The sequence below is a fragment of the Triturus cristatus genome, chromosome 10 (assembly GCF_964204655.1).
Source record: "Triturus cristatus chromosome 10, aTriCri1.1, whole genome shotgun sequence".
NCBI classification, from domain to species: domain Eukaryota; kingdom Metazoa; phylum Chordata; class Amphibia; order Caudata; family Salamandridae; genus Triturus; species Triturus cristatus.
Window position 1 is genome coordinate 83,012,934 of NC_140593.1, and position 18,590 is coordinate 83,031,523.

The 18,590-nt window shown below is 47.5% G+C and overlaps 1 protein-coding gene across 3 annotated transcripts in view; it reads right to left on the reverse strand.

Annotated features, from left to right (window-relative positions):
• Window positions 1-1,407: 1,407 nt before the first annotated feature.
• Window positions 1,408-18,590, reverse strand: part of ZNF385D (zinc finger protein 385D) — a 485,067-nt gene continuing 467,884 nt past the window's right edge. For all 3 annotated transcript variants that reach the window (XM_085630469.1, XM_085630470.1, XM_085630471.1), the window contains 3 exons: window positions 16,999-17,177; window positions 9,931-10,032; window positions 1,408-2,649 (listed from right to left, as the gene is read on the reverse strand). In XM_085630469.1, coding sequence (XP_085486595.1) covers window positions 2,410-2,649; window positions 9,931-10,032; window positions 16,999-17,177 — 521 coding nt within the window. In that variant the 3' untranslated portion in view covers window positions 1,408-2,409. The remainder of the gene's footprint in view (window positions 2,650-9,930; window positions 10,033-16,998; window positions 17,178-18,590) is intronic.

Genomic DNA, 18,590 nt, shown 5'->3' on the forward strand with positions numbered 1-18,590 from the left:
ACAAACCAGGATTCTGCTCCTGGACTGTGATGATCAGGCAAACTCTGTGACTTATTCCTTCAACTAGCCCAACAAACTGGGCATGTCACTTCTCCAGCTAAACAACGGTGGAAACCAAGGGATCATTTTTGAGATTTAAGTTTCCTTTGAAATGGATGTTGAAGCAGTTAACAAATCAGCCCATCACACACTCAAGTAAATCCCTGAAGCCAGATCCTGCAAGTTCCTATGAGCCCAGACGCACCGCTGCACCGGCTGCTGGACTATCAAAGACTGAAGGCCAGATGTATCATAGAATTGTGCTGCCCTTGTGTCAGTAATGGTGTTGCAACGGCAACGCGATACTAAAGTCAGATTTACCATGCAGTGCAAGGCCACCTTGGTAAATCTGGAGTAACCAAGGCCGTGCTAGTCATTTCCTTGTGTTACTCCATGCCAGGAAGGCGTTTCATGGGTGGAGTCTGGGTTTTCCCACGCATCCACCCATGGAGTTTGACGCATTTCCAGACTTTCCAAGCCTGAGTTTTGAAGAAATACCTGATGCGAGTTTGCTGCTATTGTGGTTGTGTTTGGAGGCAGAGTCTTCAAAAGCCTTATGCTAAGACATAAATATGCATACATAGAAAATATAAATATAAAAGGGTATGGTAACTCAGTGGTTGTTTTCTGCAGCATAAGCTTGCCTGTGCCACAGAAAACCTGTCAGTCATTAGGGTTTATAAATATAACTATAAAAGGTGCAAATCTACTCATGAAAGGCTTGTTTCTACCATCTGAAGTTGTTTACAACTTTTGTTGGATTTACAAAAACTCCAAAGTGTACAAGCTTAAATCCTATAAAATTGGTGATTTGTGTGCAGATGCCTAGACCTACACGAAGGAATTCTACAGTTTTGTGAAATCCACTTGAATGTATCTAGTCCTGATGTGTATGTTAACTAAAATTATTAAACCTTTCTCCTATACCATTCTAGAGCAGAAGGGTTTGGGCACTTTTTCACACCACTTACCCACTAAATCCTGCCTTTTTCACAAACGTTGTAGGTGGATGAATAGAGTGGAAATTATTTGTAAATATTTGTGAATATCCTCAAAGTTAAAACTGAGTCAGTGTAAATCACATGTCCAGTGGCCGTATGCTCCTCTAAGGAATGGGCATCACAACATTAACCTTAAATCAACCACGCCAGGAAACTCTACAGCTCTGTAGGGTTTTCTACTATCTTGATCTCAATAAATAAATCTTAGAAAAGGTCTGCCAGTATCAAGATGTGGCACTTAACCGTGCAAACCTCTTTGTAAAATTGCCCTGGTTGGTTGCTGAGCTGCAGAGTTGAAAGGTTTTTTCAAATAAATATTCCTGGTACCTCCACACATTTTACTCATTAAACACAAGACAACCACTCGTTGAATAGGAAGACCGAGTCCACAATAAAATGTATTTTATTCTTTTAGCATCTTACCCATGTAAGACAGGCTGTTCATTTCACTTTACCTTTCAAGACCTAGGAAGTAAGACAGCAGGGTGACAAAGAAAAAGACCCACACAAAGCGAGAAAGAGGGTTAAAGTGAAAAAGACAGCTATAGAAAAAGAAGGTCAAGAGGACAGAGAGATCAAGGACACAAGGACAGACAATCGTAAAGAAAGAAGGACAAGTACAAGAGATAAACAGCAGTCATTTACAGACATTAATATAAGGCAAGAGAGAGGCAGATGTATGGAAAAGAGAAAGAACAAAGAAAAGTGAAGACAGAGGCAAGGAATGAAACAGGTGGAGCATAGAATAGAAGAGTGAATGATACATTGAAAAGGTGAAGGAGAAGCAAAGGACCAAAAGAATAGATTCAGAATGAAAAAGTGAAGGAGTCTGAGACAGATAGAAGAGACAGCATTAGTGCTTTACAAGACGACTACTGTGCCAGCTTTGCTCAAGGATTGCTGACTAAAGAACAGAGAAGGGTACTATTCACAGTATTTCTTTCCTTGTGTTTAATCTACAGAATAAAGGATTGTATGTACAATAGAACTATGTAATGCCCTTGACAAATGCATACTTTTTTCATAAAGCAGGGAAGATATTTGCAGGAAAGATAATGTTTGTGCACAGCAGCACAGTCACACAGGGTTGGTACATGATATTCCCAGGTATCACATATGAGAGGCAAAAGCCAGGAGGCAAAACTTAGAAGTCAATTTTAAAACCATTCATCTCAAGGAATGCTTGAACTGGCCAACTTCTCAGAAATGTGGACTCCTTCCCAACCCCCACCCGCAACACAATTTTTAAAATGTGCTAAATTTGCAATAAAAAAGTCCCGGTTCTTGTACATCTCATAAACTATAAATAAACACTGCATAGTTCAATGTTCTGAAAAATTATTGCAGTATGATGGATCCCACGTGGACATCAATAGGGGGCGAAAAGAACCGGTGTGTGGGTGGTCCTCATAGGCCCAGGGGCGGGTCGCAAGAGTGCCGGCTGGAGGGTGGTACTCTGAAACAGGGTGGGGGCTGGACCTGTTCTGAAGCTGAATGGAGAGTTGGCGGCCATCGAGGCCGCGGCTGCGGCGGCCGCAGCAGCTAGGGGGCTGCTTACAATCCGCGGTGCCAATGGCTTTAAGTGTTCTTTTGAAAAGGCTAATTTTACCTGTGGAAAAGAAAAGAGAGGCAATTAAGCAAATGTAATGACCCATGATTCAGACAGCATGCCACTGCATTTAAGATACTCACGACCAGGTAGACGTTCGGCTGACATAAAAATGTTTACTCACCATTATTAACTGAGCCACAAATGAGTATTGTAATTTAAAAACAATAATGGATCTACCCTTCTTTGTGGGGTGACCAGGCAATGGTTGAAGGATGATGGGCATGGTAAACATCAGTATGTTGCAAGTACCAGTGGGCCGGCAGCATTGCCGATAAGAATATTGCCTCGTTGCGGCACGCAGATCAAGGGGAGTCCACAAGGTTTAGTTTGCAGAACTGCTCATATATGTGGTATCTGCACAGGAATACTGGGGATTCCATTGAGGCCAAGAATACCAAGGCACATTGCTAGTCCCAATAATTATCTTCCTTAGAGTGATAGGGAGAAAATCCAGGAGATCCAGGAGGTGTTGGCCGACAACACAAGCGTAAGTAGTGAAAAGGGGGAACACTCCCAGTACTGAGCATCCTCGAGGTGTTCACATGGAATCCCTGGAATTTCCCTTTTATACCGGGAACCAAGCAAGCTAACCTCAGTCTCGACAATATTATACCAGGCACAGTGCAAGCTCTATTCAGTCCAGAAAAAATTATACCAGGCACCATGCAAGCTAACCTCAGTCCAGACAATATTATACCAGGCACCGTGCAAGCTAACCTTAGTCCAGACAATATTATACCAGGCACTGTGCAAGCTAACCTCAGTTCTGACAATATACCAGGCAACGTGCAAGCTAACCTCAGTTCTGACAGTATTATACCAGGCAACGTGCAAGCTAACCCCAGTCCAGACAATATTATACCAGGCACAGTGCAAGCTCTATTCAGTCCAGAAAATATTATACCAGGCACCATGCAAGCTAACCTCAGTCCAGAGAATATTATACCAGGCACCGTGCAAGCTAACCTCAGTCTAGACAATATTATACCAGGCACCGTGCAAGCTAACCTCAGTCTAGACAATATTATACAAGGCACCGTGCAAGCTAACCTCAGTCCAGACAATATTATACCAGGCACAGTGCAAGCTAACCTCAGTCCAGACAATATTATACTAGGCAACGTGCAAGGTAACCTCAGTCCAGACAATATTATACCAGGCAACGTGCAAGCTAACCTCAGTTCTGACAATATTATACCAGGCAACGTGCAAGCTAACCTCAGTTCTGACAATATTATACCAGGCAACGTGCAAGCTAACCTCAGTTCTGACAATAATATACCAGGCAACGTGCAAGCTAACCTCAGTTCTGACAATATTATACCAGGCAACGTGCAAGCTAACCTCAGTTCTGACAATATTATACCAGGCACCTTGCAAACTAACCTCAGTCCAGACAATATTATACCAGGCACAGTGCAAGCTCTATTCAGTCCAGAAAATATTATACCAGGCACCATGCAAGCTAACCTCAGTCCAGACAATATTATACCAGGCACCGTGCAAGCTAACCTTAGTCCAGACAATATTATACCAGGCACTGTGCAAGCTAACCTCAGTTCTGACAATATACCAGGCAACGTGCAAGCTAACCTCAGTTCTGACAATATTATACCAGGCAACGTGCAAGCTAACCCCAGTCCAGACAATATTATACCAGGCACAGTGCAAGCTCTATTCAGTCCAGAAAATATTATACCAGGCACCATGCAAGCTAACCTCAGTCCAGACAATATTATACCAGGCACCGTGCAAGCTAACCTCAGTCTAGACAATATTATACCAGGCACCGTGCAAGCTAACCTCAGTCCAGACAATATTATACCAGGCAACGTGCAAGGTAACCTCAGTCCAGACAATATTATACCAGGCAACGTGCAAGCTAACCTTAGTCCAGACAATATTATACCAGGCACTGTGCAAGCTAACCTCAGTTCTGACAATATACCAGGCAACGTGCAAGCTAACCTCAGTTCTGACAATATTATACCAGGCACGTGCAAGCTAACCCCAGTCCAGACAATATTATACCAGGCACAGTGCAAGCTCTATTCAGTCCAGAAAATATTATACCAGGCACCATGCAAGCTAACCTCAGTCCAGACAATATTATACCAGGCACCGTGCAAGCTAACCTCAGTCCAGACAATATTATACCAGGCACCGTGTGGCTCCCACGTTGGGCATTGTTGCTTCCAGAGCCCGTGAGGCTCCAACGTTTGGGACAAGTTCTTTCTTTTGTTTTCCCTCCTAATTGGCGCATGAGTATTTCAGGAGCCAGTGCGCTCCGTGGGGGCATGATTATTTACAGAGCCACGTGTGGCTCCACCACGCTGCATCTTTGTTCTAAAGGCGCAGTGGTGCCAGGCCTTATCTGATTCACAGCTGCCCAGCACTTAGTGGGCAACTGCAACGTTTAGGTTGTGCCCCTGTGCACTGTTGCTTACGCCGCTTGGGCAGCCCAGCCCTGACATTTTGGACAAAGGGCGTTTGAGCCCCTGAGAGGCCAAGTTGGCCTGGGGGCAGTTTTTCTGCGTTGTGCCCTCACCTAGGGTACATGGTCCTTTCTACATGTGTACTTTTGCGTAACGTGCATTGCCTTGATGCTTATTTCTATTTCTAACTGTGTCTATGCTTAGGAGGTGGTTTTCCTAGAATAGGTTGCGCTAGTGAGTTCATGGTTCTATGCGTGATATATGCCTGAGGTGTTTAGGATTGCGTAGGGCGTACTTACCTGTTACTGGTTGTGCTCTACAGTTATAATTTGTGTTACAGTTGGTATATGTTTTACATCTGGAATTGGTGATTTGTGCTAATTCTGACAGTGGTCCATGTGGCCCTGTCCTGTGTAAATAGTACCCCTGTAAACTCTGCCCAGTGCCAGTTGGCACAGTGTAAATTGTGTGAATATTATCTAATGTGTTTTTGGTATAATACAAAGGCTATTTTTATATATAACCTTGTGTGGAGTTTCTTTTGTGGTGGGCCTTGGGTGTTGCTGCTGGGTGCGCGCGCAAACGCTTTACACATTGCCTCCGGGATAAGCCTGACTGCTCGTGCCAAGCTACCAAGGGGGTGAGCAGGCGTTATCTTTGGCGTGTAACTCCCCAGCCCTGACGTAGAGTGGTGGTTTCTGCCTGGCTTTGGCGCAAGCCTTAGCCAACCAGAAATCCAATTTCTAACACCAGGCACTGTGCAAGCTATCTTCTGTCCAGAAATTATTATACCAGGCACCCTGCAAGCTAACCTCAGTCCAGACAATATTATACCAAGCACCGTGCAAGCTAACCTCAGTTCAGACAATAATATACCAGGCACTGTGCAAGCTATCTTCAGTCCAGAAAATATTATACCAGGCACCGTGCAAGCTAACCTCAGTTCTGACAATATTATACCAGGCAACGTGAAAGCTAGCCCCAGTCCAGACAATATTATACCAGGTACAGTGCAAGCTCTATTCAGTCCAGAAAATATTATACCAGGCACCATGCAAGCTAACCTCAGTCCAGACAATTTTATACCAGGCACTGTGCAAGCTAACCTCAGTCCAGACAATATTATACCAGGCACCGTGCAAGCTAGCCTCAGTCCAGACAATATTATACCAGGCACCTTGCAAGTTAACCTCAGTTCAGACAATATCATACCAGGCAACGTGAAAGCTAACCTCATTCCAGACAATATTATACCAGGTACAGTGCAAGCTCTATTCAGTCCAGAAAATATTATACCAGGCAACGTGCAAGCTAACCCCAGTCCAGACAATATTATACCAGGCACAGTGCAAGCTCTATTCAGTCCAGAAAATATTATACCAGGCACCATGCAAGCTAACCTCAGTCCAGACAATATGATACCAGGCACCGTGGAATCTAACCTCAGTCCAGACAATATTATACCAGGCACCGTGCAAGCTAACCTCAGTTTAGACAATATTATACCAGGCACCGTGCAAGCTAACCTCAGTTTAGACAATATTATACCAGGCACTGTGCAAGCTATCTTCAGTCCAGAAAATATTATACCAGGCACCGTGCAAGCTAACCTCAGTTCAGACAATATTATTTCGTGCAAGCTAACCTCAGTTCAGACAATATTTTACCAGGCCCCGTGCAAGCTAACCTAAGTTCAGACAATATTATACCAGGCACTGTGCAAGCTATCTTCAGTCCAGAAAATATTATACCAGGCACCGTGCAAGCTAACCTCAGTTCAGACAATATTATTCCGTGCAAGCTAACCTCAGTCCAGACAATACTATTGTTACACAAGTAGTACTGAAGACCTACTTGCCTCCTTTATCATTCTCACCTAACATGAGTCATGATTTTCTATATTCATTGAGTTATAGCACTTTTCCCTTTAGTGGACTCAGTGGTCAGAGTAAGTAATCTGTGTGAGCCCTGGAGCCCATAACTCTATCTATGCAGGCCCTGGAGTGCATGCTTCTATCTGTGCAGGCCCTGAAGTGCATGCCTCCAACTGTGCCTGCCCTGAAGTGCATGCCTTTATCTGTGCAGGCCCTGGACTACATGTATCCATCTCTGCAGGCCCTGGAGTGCATGCCTCTATCGGTGCAAGCCCGGAAGTGCATGCCTCCATCTGTGCAGGCCCTGGAGTGCATGCCTCTATCTGTGCAGGCCCTGGAGTGCATGCCTCCATCTGTGCAGGCCCTGGAGTGCATGCCTCTATCTGTGCAGGCCCTGGAGTGCCTGCCTCCATCTGTGCAGGCCCTGGAGTGCATGCCTCTATCCCCGTGGGCCCTGGAGTGCATGCCTCTATCTCCGTGGGCCCAGGCATGCATGCCTCTATCTCTGTGGGCCTCAGTGCAGGCCTCTATCTCTGTGGGCCTTAGTGCATGACTATCTCTGTGGGCCCTGGAGTGCAAGCCTCTATCTCTTTGGGCCCTGGAGTGTATGCCTCTATCTCCGTGGGCCCTGGAGTGCATGCCTCTATCTCTGTGGGCCCTGGAGTGCATGCCCCTATCTCTGTGGGCCTCAGTGCATGCCTCTATCTCTGTGGGCCCTGGAGTGCATGCCTCTATATCCGTGGGCCCTGGAGTGCATGCCTCTATCTCTGTAAGCCAGGGAGTGCATGCCTCTATCTCTGTGGGCCCTGGAGTGCATGCCCCTATCTCTGTGGGCCTCAGTGCATGCCTCTATCTCTGTGGGCCCTGGAGTGCATGCCTCTATCTCTGTGGGCCACGGAGTGCATGCCTGTATCTCTGTAAGCCAGGGAGTGCATGCCTCTATCTCCGTGGGCCCTGGAGTGCAAGTCTCTATATCTGTGGGCCAGGGAGTGCATGCCTCCATCTCTGTAAGCCAGGGAGTGCATGCCTCTATCTCTGTGGGCCTTAGTGCATGACTCTATCTCTGTGGGCCTTAGTGCATGACTAAATCTCTGTGGGCCTTAGTGCATGACTAAATCTCTGTGGGCCCTGGAGTGCATGCCTCTATTTCCGTGGGCCCTGGAGTGCATGCCTCTATCTCTGTGGGCCAGGGAGTGCATGACTCTATCTCTGTAAGCCAGGGAGTGCATGCCTCTAACTCTGTGGGCCTTAGTGCATGACTCTATCTCTGTGGGCCCTGGAGTGCATGCCTCTATCTCTGTGGGCCAGGGAGTGCATGCCTCCATCTCTGTAAGCCAGGGAGTGCATGCCTCTATCTCTGTGGGCCTTAGTGCATGACTCTATCTCTGTGGGCCTTAGTGCATGACTCTATCTCTGTGGGCCCTGGAGTGCATGCCTCTATCTCTGTGGGCCAGGGAATGCATGCCTCTATCTCTGTGGGCCCTGGAGTGCATGCCTCTATCTCTGTAAGCCAGGGAGTGCATGCCTCTAACTCTGTGGGCCTTAGTGCATGACTCTATCTCTGTGGGCCCTGGAGTGCATGCCTCTATATCCGTGGGCCCTGGAGTGTATGCCTCTATCTCTGTAAGCCAGGGAGTGCATGACTCTTATCTCTGTGGGCCCTGGAGGGCATGCCTCTATCTCCGTGGGCCCTGGAGTGCATGCCTCTATCTCCGTGGGCCCTGGAGTGCATGCCTCTATCTCTGTGGGCCAGGGAGTGCATGCCTCTATCTCTGTAAGCCAGGGAGTGCATGCCTCTATCTTTGTGGGCCATGGAGTGCATGCCTCGATCTCTGTGGGCCGGGGAGTGCATGCCTCTATCTCTTGAGCCCTGGAGTGCATGCCTCTATCTCTGTGGGCCCTGGTGTGCATGCCTCTATCACCGTGGGCCCTGGATCGCATTTCTCATAGAAAAGTTACTGATCTTTGCAGTCAGCTTGGAAGCAGCTTTTGACTCCATCAAGAAGGTTGAGGAAGAAAGCCAAGGGAAAACCTTAAACTAAATGCCCCCACCCCATTTTGGTCGATTTGCATGGGTTTGGCACCTAAATGTTCCACAAGGGTTCTTGGCACTATAGAAATGTTGCTTTGATTTCAACTTAATCCTGTGCCACACACTTTTGGGAGGCCTGTTTGCCTTGCTCTGTAGGATCACAGACAGACTCATGGCACTACATATTTTAGAAAGTGCATAAACAACAGGCTGACATTAAACCGCTGAGGGTGGTGTCTTATTTAGATGACACATAACACATCACTCCTCCAATCCTTCAGTCTACAAAAATGTGATGGTTGGGTTGGATCAGCATAAACCACTCGAAGGTCCTCCTGGCAGCATTCCATTCTAGCATTTTGGCCACCAATTACGTTGGAAGAGCAGAAGCAGCAGAGAAGTCACTCCACACTGCTGCTCCTCCAGTGAAGGCGGTGATGCAGTGCACACAAGGGTCGGGTATTTAATTCAGACAATATCACCTCTGTACATCGCTGTATCTTCATTGGACCCCTTCTGCTTTACAGTAGGTCACCATGTATTTTTTTTCAAAGTCAGACTCCAAACAACATTCAATAACTTTCAAGTCAGAAGACGCACAAAACATTGCTCAATGAAGACCACAAGTTTAACGACCTCATACAAGTAGTTCTAGTAAGAAAAATCTCCATGAATGAAAAAAAATACTAATATCTCAGCATAAATCAGGCAAGATTTAATCGGTACAACTCTTCAGTTTCTTGGTCTATGCATGAGTAGCTTATAGCTTTTGCTTTGCATTCTGGAACTAGTAGTCCTCAATTTATTGTGGGAGCAATAGAACCACATCTCCCAGAATGCAAGAGAAAACAGCTGGCCAGATACTCGCACATCCACCTGGGCAGGTGAAAGGTAAGCACTGGTGTGGCACCCCTGAAGACAGTATGCTTCCGCTTACCCCTAGGGGAGTCGTTCCTCTCTGGAGTTTGTTGTAAGGGCTGTACTTCGGCTTGGGGGGCTTCCCAGCAGCTCTGTCCTTGTGCCTTCGACTGCTGATGTGCTGCAACAACAACAAAGACATCACAACAATATGTTACACTTGTGTGGGCCATCCACATTGTTATGTTAGATAAACTTTTTGGTCAGGTGAACATCAGCATTACGTTCAATCCCGGATTATTGCTTTATTTTACAATGCAACTAGCTGTTGGAGCCTATTTTTCGGTCTGGCCTACCAGTGGCTTGGCAATGGTTGCCTGCGGCCTAATGTAAGGAAATATTGGACCCCTGCAACCCGGGTTGGTAATAAAAGCAATATTGATGGGGCTATGTGCCCCTCACACTCGTGGACCTGAGGGTCACTGCACCTGCAGCACTATGGGTAGCTAAAGGTCACCGTGGCGCAGAGTTTTCGAAATGTTACGCAGCACAGCAAGATGCCAGAACCCAGTTCCCCAGATTCGAGGTCGACCGCCCTAGCCGTTAGGCCAACTCCTCTCCCCATGCCTTGATGGGGTCCCTTGCGTGACAGGGAGAGAGTGGGAATGTGCCATATTTAACTTTATATGTCACATTCCTGTCCTCTCTTTACACTATTTATATTTATTTATTATTTTAAGTTATAGGGCGCAACAGCTACCCAAAAAGGGTTTCCCGGCGCCAAGCGGACTAGGTGTAGCTAATAGAAGGCAGAAATAGAAGGAGTTACTGGTTAAATAACCAGGTCTTGAGTGATCTGCGGAAGCGTGTGTAAACAGTCTCTTTGCGTATGGTGAGAGGAAGGGTGTTCCACAGTGATGGATCTAGGTAAGTGAAAGATCTTCCCCTCATCCTGGATAGTTTGAACCTAGGTACTGTGAAATATCCGAGAGTGGTAGATCGTAGATGGCGAGTGGGGGCATAGGGACGGACAAGAGAGTTAAGATACTGTGGTGCCGTTCTCATTTTGATCTTGAACATATAGCTCAGGGTGTTAAACTTAATGTGGGTCTCCACCCTGAGCCAGTGTCGGTTACGGAGGTAGCCAGATATCGGGGTGGCTTTGGGAACCTTGCAAAGTAATCTTGCTGCAGTGTTCTGTGCTAACTGCAGTCTTCGAGTCACTGCTTTGTTTGAGCCAAGGTATAGGATGTTTCCATAGTCCAGCCGAGAGGTGATGAGGGCACGGACCACTGTTTTCTGGGTGTCATCTGGGAGCATCCAGATGATCTTCCTGAGCCACACTGGAACACTATGGGCTGCCGGCGCCAAAACTGGCAAAAAGAGACATATTCCATCACAAAAACAGACCTCCTAAACATATTCCTCCTCATTACGCCTTGCCTGGGAAGGCTTAGCATCTTGACATATTCCCAGGTCTACCACTCACTGTAAATCTGGGAATGTGCCAGAATCCATGAGTGGATCCATGGGAACACCCACGCTCTGCCCAGTGAAGAACTCCCTGGGGCAGAGTAACACAAGGCAGCAACTTGCGCTGCCGTGCGTTACTACAGATTTGACCAAGCACTGCAGGGCCACGCAAGGCCACTGCGTGGCTTGGTAAATCTTATTCTAGGTTTTGCCTCATCCTCCATCCCCGTGCGTGGGGCAATTGTGATGCAAAACCTTTCATAAATATACCTGCATGTTTCTTATTGCACCTATATTTTCCTCTGTCCTCCCAGGTGCTTAATTTGAAAAACGGTAATTGTCTGGACCAAATGTTTTGCTCAGTGGCACATGGCCGGCACTATTAAATGTTGACATGGCAAATACCAAGGCTGCGTAGGCTTGATTCCATTTCATGCCCCTTTCATGCACCACTAGGCCCTTTCTGCCCCTCAATCCTACTCTTGCAAATGTCAGCTTTCTCTCTTTCTCATAGGTTTCCATCTCTCTTTTCCTTCTGCCTCTCTTGTGAGTTTTCGACTCTCTAACTCTGGTCCAAAGTTTGTTGAGGGAAAATAAGAGCCAGTCCCAAAAATGAATGCTGGTGGGCCCCACCTGCAACCACTGGCACAAATTAAGCACTGCTTCTCCCTATCGCTATCCTTCTCTTGTGCCCATCCTCTTTTCAGGCTCTCCTGCCCATCCATGCCTCTATCTCCCTTTTGGTCCTCAGGCCTCCTCCATGGGTCTGCTAATTGGTCATTCCCATGTTGCTTCCACCTATCACAGCATATAGCATACAGCTATGGGACCACCTCCTTTACCCTTTGGCTCCGGCCCTTTGAGGGACTGCACAAAGCTTCTGCACATTGTTCACACCACTTAAAAATAGTTCACTTCTCTTTAGCGATAAAGATTTTTAAAGTGTGATTTTTAATGTTATTTTGGTTCCGCTGACATTGTGTTTGGTTGGGAGGTGATTTCTTGTCACTTTCACCCCAAAAATAATGGTAAAATGCCCAGCACAACTGAAAGGCTCGCTTTAAAAAACCAGCAACACCTGTGAATGTTTTGTTAAATGTAAAATTTTTATTGCAAGCATATTGGTGGCCAAATCTTCGGTGGTGGGCAATTTCTTTTTTTTTTTTTTTTACATTTTTAAGGCTTTAGTTAGCAATAAAAATGTTTAAAAAAAAGTAACCTTTGCAGCAGCATGCCAGTACTATTCCTATTGGAGCTGCCATTTCTTGTTTTACTTGAACTAGGGCTTATGGCAATGGCACTCTGCTTACACCATCTGCCTATGGCATACGCCTACACTGAGTGCACTTTGGTAGTGCAGACAGGTGTCTCAGTGGAAATGCCAGAGCAGTAGATTGTGGTATCTGAAAGTTTGTCGGTGAGATGAGCAATATTTAAAGGGCAAAACTAAGCTGCTGAGTTAAAATGGATGTCGAGGGAGTAAACCTTATCCTAACATTTATTGTTGAATTTAACAAATCCATGATAGTAGGCTTGTTACTCTTGTCCTCACTGTTGGAGTCTGTCTTCACAGTCATTTCTACTTCAGTGCTGGCTCTCCCCTTCTTTCACTCTATACTCTCCTACCTCATGGGTTCTCCTTGTGCTTTACTGTTTTCTCCTGCTGTAGTCTGGGCGCTCCTCCTGCATCACAAATAATCCCTCCTTCATTGTGGTTCTCTCTTCACTGTTTTCTCCCTCCTCCATTGAGGCCTCTTCCCCATTTTACTGAGCTCTTCCTTATTTCCTGTAGGCCCTTCCCTAGCTTCAATGTAAACCAGTGCTTAATTTGAGCCAGTGGTTTCCTGTGCTTGGCATCAGCATTTATTTGTCAACAAAGGCACTTATGACAGCTACCACATGGTGGCGCTGTTTGTGTAATTTAGGGATTAGCAGAACAACAGTTGTTTATTGATTCAATATACATCAAAACTAACTAATTTCTGCGACCCAAGCCATTCTTATCACTTTGCGGGCCTCAAACAGTCTAAATTGTCACACATGTAACAGTGTGATGGTTCGAAGTTGTGCAGGTACTGTCTTTGGCAGCGCTGGCAGGGCCATGGGTAGTGCAAGCTGCATTGGCCTCCCAAAGAGGACCCTAGGACTTTTTTTTTTACAAATTAGTCACTGCTCTAAACTGTTCTATCTTCTTCACTGTTGGCACACTCGCTCACTGTGGGCTCTCCCCTTTGCTCACTTTGAGCTCACTCCCTTTCTGTGGTCTTGCCCTTTCACTGTTCGCTCTCCCTCATTCACTACAGACACTCCCTCATGCTTCGCTGTGGTCTCCCTCCTTCACTATTGGCTCCACCTGCTTCACTGTGCTCTTGGTACTTTACGGTGGTCTCTTTCCCTGACTGTGGGGTGAGGAGAAACCTCCCACCTGTGTCTAGTGAGGGAGTTCGCCTCTTGGAATTGATCTTTTATATGAGCTCCTCTGGGGTCTCTCTTTTTTACAGTCCACTCTCTCCCCTCCTTCACTGCAGACTTTCTCTTTCACTGTGGTTTCCTTCCTTCTTTCACTGTGGTTTCGATTCCCTCCTCTGTAGGTTTCCCCCTGCTTTGCTGTGACTCCCTTTTTCATTGTGGTCTCCCACTCTCCCTGTGGGCTCGCCCAAGTTTCACTGTCGCTCCCTCTTTTACTGTGGTCTTGGTTCCCTCGTTCTCTGTTGGTTCACCCCTACTCCACTGATAATACTGCAAAACACTCCCCCTAGTGCCGGTCATCTCCTTGGCCTCGCCACCAAGCGCCGGCTCCCACAGTAAATATAAAATGCTAATAAACAAGGGCTTGTTATCCTTGTGGTATTTTTAATTCTTTTGCTTGCTGTTGGGGCTGGGAAGTGGGACGCTCCTCCGTCACAGCAGAGGAGCCGCTGCTGCTTGAGCGCTACCCTGCTTCGCTGCGGCTCCCTCTTTCACTGTGGTCTCAATGTCCTCCTTCTCTGTAGGTTCTTCCCTGCTTCGCTGCAGCTCCCTCTTTCACTGTGGTCTCAATGTCCTCCTTCTCTGTAGGTTCTTCCCTGCTTCGCTGTGGCTCCCTCTTTCACTGTGGTCTCAATGTCCTCCTTCTCTGTAGGTTCTTCCCTGAGGCTCCCTCTTTCACTGTGGTCTCAATGTCCTCCTTCTCTATAGGTTCTTCCCTGCTTCGCTGCGGCTCCCTCTTTCACTGTGGTCTCAATGTCCTCCTTCTCTGTAGGTTCTTCCCTGCTTCGCTGCGGCTCCCTCTTTCACTGTAGTCTCAATGTCCTCCTTCTCTGTAGGTTCTTCCCTGCTTCGCTGCGGCTCCCTCTTTCACTGTGGTCTCAATTTCCCCCTTCTCTGTAGGTTCTTCCCTGCTTCGCTGCGGCTCCCTCTTTCACTGTGGTCTCAATGTCCTCCTTTTCTGTAGGTTCTTCCCTGCTTCGCTGCGGCTCCCTCTTTCACTGTAGTATCAATGTCCCCCTTCTCTGTAGGTTCTTCCCTGCTTCTCTGCGGCTCCCTCTTTCACAGTGGTCTCAATTTCCCCCTTCTCTGTAGGTTCTTCCCTGCTTCGCTGCGGCTCCCTCTTTCACTGTGGTCTCAATGTCCCCCTTCTCTGTAGGTTCTTCCCTGCTTCGTTGCAGCTCCCTCTTACACTGTGGTCTCAATGTCCTCCTTCTCTGTAGGTTCTTCCCTGCTTCGCTGCGGCTCCCTCTTTCACTGTAGTATCAATGTCCCCCTTCTCTGTAGGTTCTTCCCTGCTTCGCTGCGGCTCCCTCTTTCTCTGTGGTCTCAATGTCCTCCGTCTGTGTTGGTTCTTCTCTGCGGCTCCCTCTTTCACTGTAGTATCAATGTCCCCCTTCTCTGTAGGTTCTTCCCTGCTTCGCTGCGGCTCCCTCTTTCACTGTGGTCTCAATGTCCTCCTTCTCTGTAGGTTCTTCACTTCTTCGCTGCGGCTCCCTCTTTCACTGTAGTCTCAATGTCCCCCTTCTCTGTATGTTCTTCCCTGCTTCGTTGCAGCTCCCTCTTACACTGTGGTCTCAATTTCCCCCTTCTCCGTAGGTTCTTCCCTGCTTCGCTGCGGCTCCCTCTTTCACTGTGGTCTCAATTTCCCCCTTCTCTGTAGGTTCTTCCCTGCTTCGCTGCGGCTCCCTCTTTCACTGTGGTCTCAATGTCCTCCTTCTCTGTAGGTTCTTCCCTGCTTCGCTGCGGCTCCCTCTTTCACTGTAGTATCAATGTCCCCCTTCTCTGTAGGTTCTTCCCTGCTTCGCTGCGGCTCCCTCTTTCTCTGTGGTCTCAATGTCCTCCTTCTGTGTTGGTTCTTCTCTGCGGCTCCCTCTTTCACAGTGGTCTCAATTTCCCCCTTCTCTGTAGGTTCTTCCCTGCTTCGCTGCGGCTCCCTCTTTCACTGTGGTCTCAATGTCCCCATTCTCTGTAGGTTCTCCCTTTTCAATGCAGCTCCCTCTTTCCCTGTGGTCTCCCGCCTTCCCTGGGGGTTCTCTGTTTCACTGCGTCTCCCTCTTTCACTGTGATCTTGAGTTCCTTTTCTGTAAGTTTTCCCCCATATTCACTGTGGGCTCCCCTTTGTGTGTGATCCTTTGCATCTCTGCGGGTACCCTCTTACGCCTTCCCTCTGGGATCACTCCCCTTTTTTTACAGCTCTTTCCTTCCATAGGCTCTTCCCTACTTGGGGCCTGAGTAAAAGTATTCCCACAGGGATCAGAATTATAAGTTGTGTGATGGTTATTGCATTAGGAAATGACTGGGTGCAAGAAAATGTGCATCGTGTTAAATTTCAGTAGATTAAATCTGACTAAATTTAAAAGCTAACCCTGGGCATAGTAGCGCTACGCGTAGCTACTTGAAGTGCACTTCGCACTACGTGAGAAATGCGTAGCGCTACGCGAACTGCGTAGTGCGCTGTTCGGGATGATTGCACAGTGCCGGAGGCTTGTCCGCACTGTGCAATCATTGAAAACGGCATCTCGCACAGTGCGAGCTGTTGTTTTTTGCCGCTCAAGTAGATTTTTACTCGAGCGGCATCTTTCTCAACGCGTGCTGGTAGTTTCTCATCGCGAGCGGTCGTGAGCATACGCGACGACTCGCAATGAGAAACCTGACCTCCCCGCATTGAGAATCTCGCCGGGAGGTTAATTTTCCACGCTCGCGATCACCAACTTGATGTTACTGATCGCGAACGAGGAAAAAGTCTCGCCAGGATGTCTTTTTGCTCGCTCGCGGTCACCAGCAAAAAATGCCAACTACGCTACACTACGCGTTTTTGCACTGTGCTATGTGCAATTTGCGTAGCATGAAGTAGCACAAACTACGCATCTTTATCTGATTATTATATTTATCTGTTTTAATGTGATTTTATGGAGTGATTGTGATACTTTTATGGCTTTTAGCCGAAATAAAGTTAATACTACTACTACCACAGCCTTCAGATTTTGGTGCAATAAGTATAAAAATACTCCTGTTCTCCAAAAATAGGTGATCATTATCTCACTGGATTTCTGGGTCAAGTGACCCTTTTTGCGAGGCCCTGATTGGAGCTCTGTAACACCCACTATCAAGGTCAGGGAGAGCGGTGACCAGTTAAGGACCGCCTACTCGCTTGCGGAAACCTATTACTCCCTGTGTCACACGCGCATCCCCGGGCCCCGCCCACCTGCTTGAGCTGCGTCTCGGAGTTCACGTGCACGTCGCAGATTTCACAGTGGAAGGTTTTGTTCTGCAGGCCTGTGCTCCCCTTCACCACCGGGGTCTTGCCTTTCACCCCCGCCCTGGGGAAAGCTTTGATGTTCCCGCTGCCGCTCCGCGCGTCCACCATCGTCTTGTGCTTCGTTCCTAGGAGGATGAAAGGCAAGAACAGTTAGACACAATGACATGCCAAAGCCCTCAGTTTACTAGCATCGCTGCCGGTGGTGCAAGCATGTGAACTTCAACTTGTCCGTCTGCTGGGTTTAAGACAGAAGCGTCATCTAGAAGGGATATTGCATCGGGACAGGACATCAACAGACACCACTCTTTTCACCTTTTAAGCAATTTCACCAACTTCACAAATTCTTATAGAAATCTGACAAGACGAAAAGTTTCTGTACATTCATTTCGAAAATTTACCATTTCCACAAGAAATACAGGATCTCAGCTGCACAATTTCAGATTTCAAACCGAAATTTGTGGACAAGGTTAGAACGTTGCAGAAACTAAATTTGCGTAATGAATTTTTAAAAACAAAAAGCTACTTACGTTTTTTTTTCTACTTTGTAAAGATTTTCTACAGATGCTGATTTCAGATGGTTCTTCTACCATCTCAGTGAAGACTGCCTGCTAAAACTGAACCAGCCACTGAAATCAACTGATCTATTCAGCATCCTTAGGCCTCCTGACTGCACTTTTTGTCCTGGTAGTTTAACCCCTTCGCCGCGGCAGGAATTCCGCCGCGGCGCTGGGGGGGGTTTGGGGGCAGCGCGGTGGCGCGGTGCTCGTGACGGAACCGCTCCGTCACGAGCCACGGTTGAGCTGTGCTCATGACGGAGTGGTTCCGTCACGTCTCCGCCCACTGCGCTAATCGCCCGCACAGGCGGGGAATTAGCGCCGCGTGGGCGGAGCGGCCGCCAACGGCCGTAGCATGACGGAACCACTCCGTCATGAGCACAGCGCAACCGTGGCTCATGACGGAGTGGTACCGTCATGAGCGGGGAAGGGGTTAATGCCACACATCACTTATAGATTGCATACTTCATACCTGCCAACTCACACGCTGCCACCGTGTGACACACGATATCGGGTCCCATCACACGGTCTCCCGATGAGGAGCCGATATCACACGGTGGCAGGAAAACGAGCGGAAAACCACTGGAGCTGGTTTACCAGCTTGTTTTCTAGAGGCTTTGAACTGCCGACGTCCATTAAGGGCTGCGGAAACACCCCAGGACATCGGCTCCAGCCTCAGCAGACATTTTTGGGGGGGGGGGGGGGTGGGAGGGGGCTTTGGGGCAAGGTGGAGTTCAAACGGGCCTCCTAGGTAATTCTCAGAATGAGGCCCCGCCCCTTCAAGGCCCGCCCCCTCCTCACACTGTGAGACTGTTCTTCAGGTTGGCAGGTATTATATTCAGTATAAGGGTATCCAAACATGTCTTCAGCAGGCGCTACACAACAACGCCCGCTGCATTTCATTATATTCCTGGTAAAAACAATTCCATCATTACAATATATGTTAAGCTTCATTTTGAGACTTGACAGTTCTAGGGAGTGTCT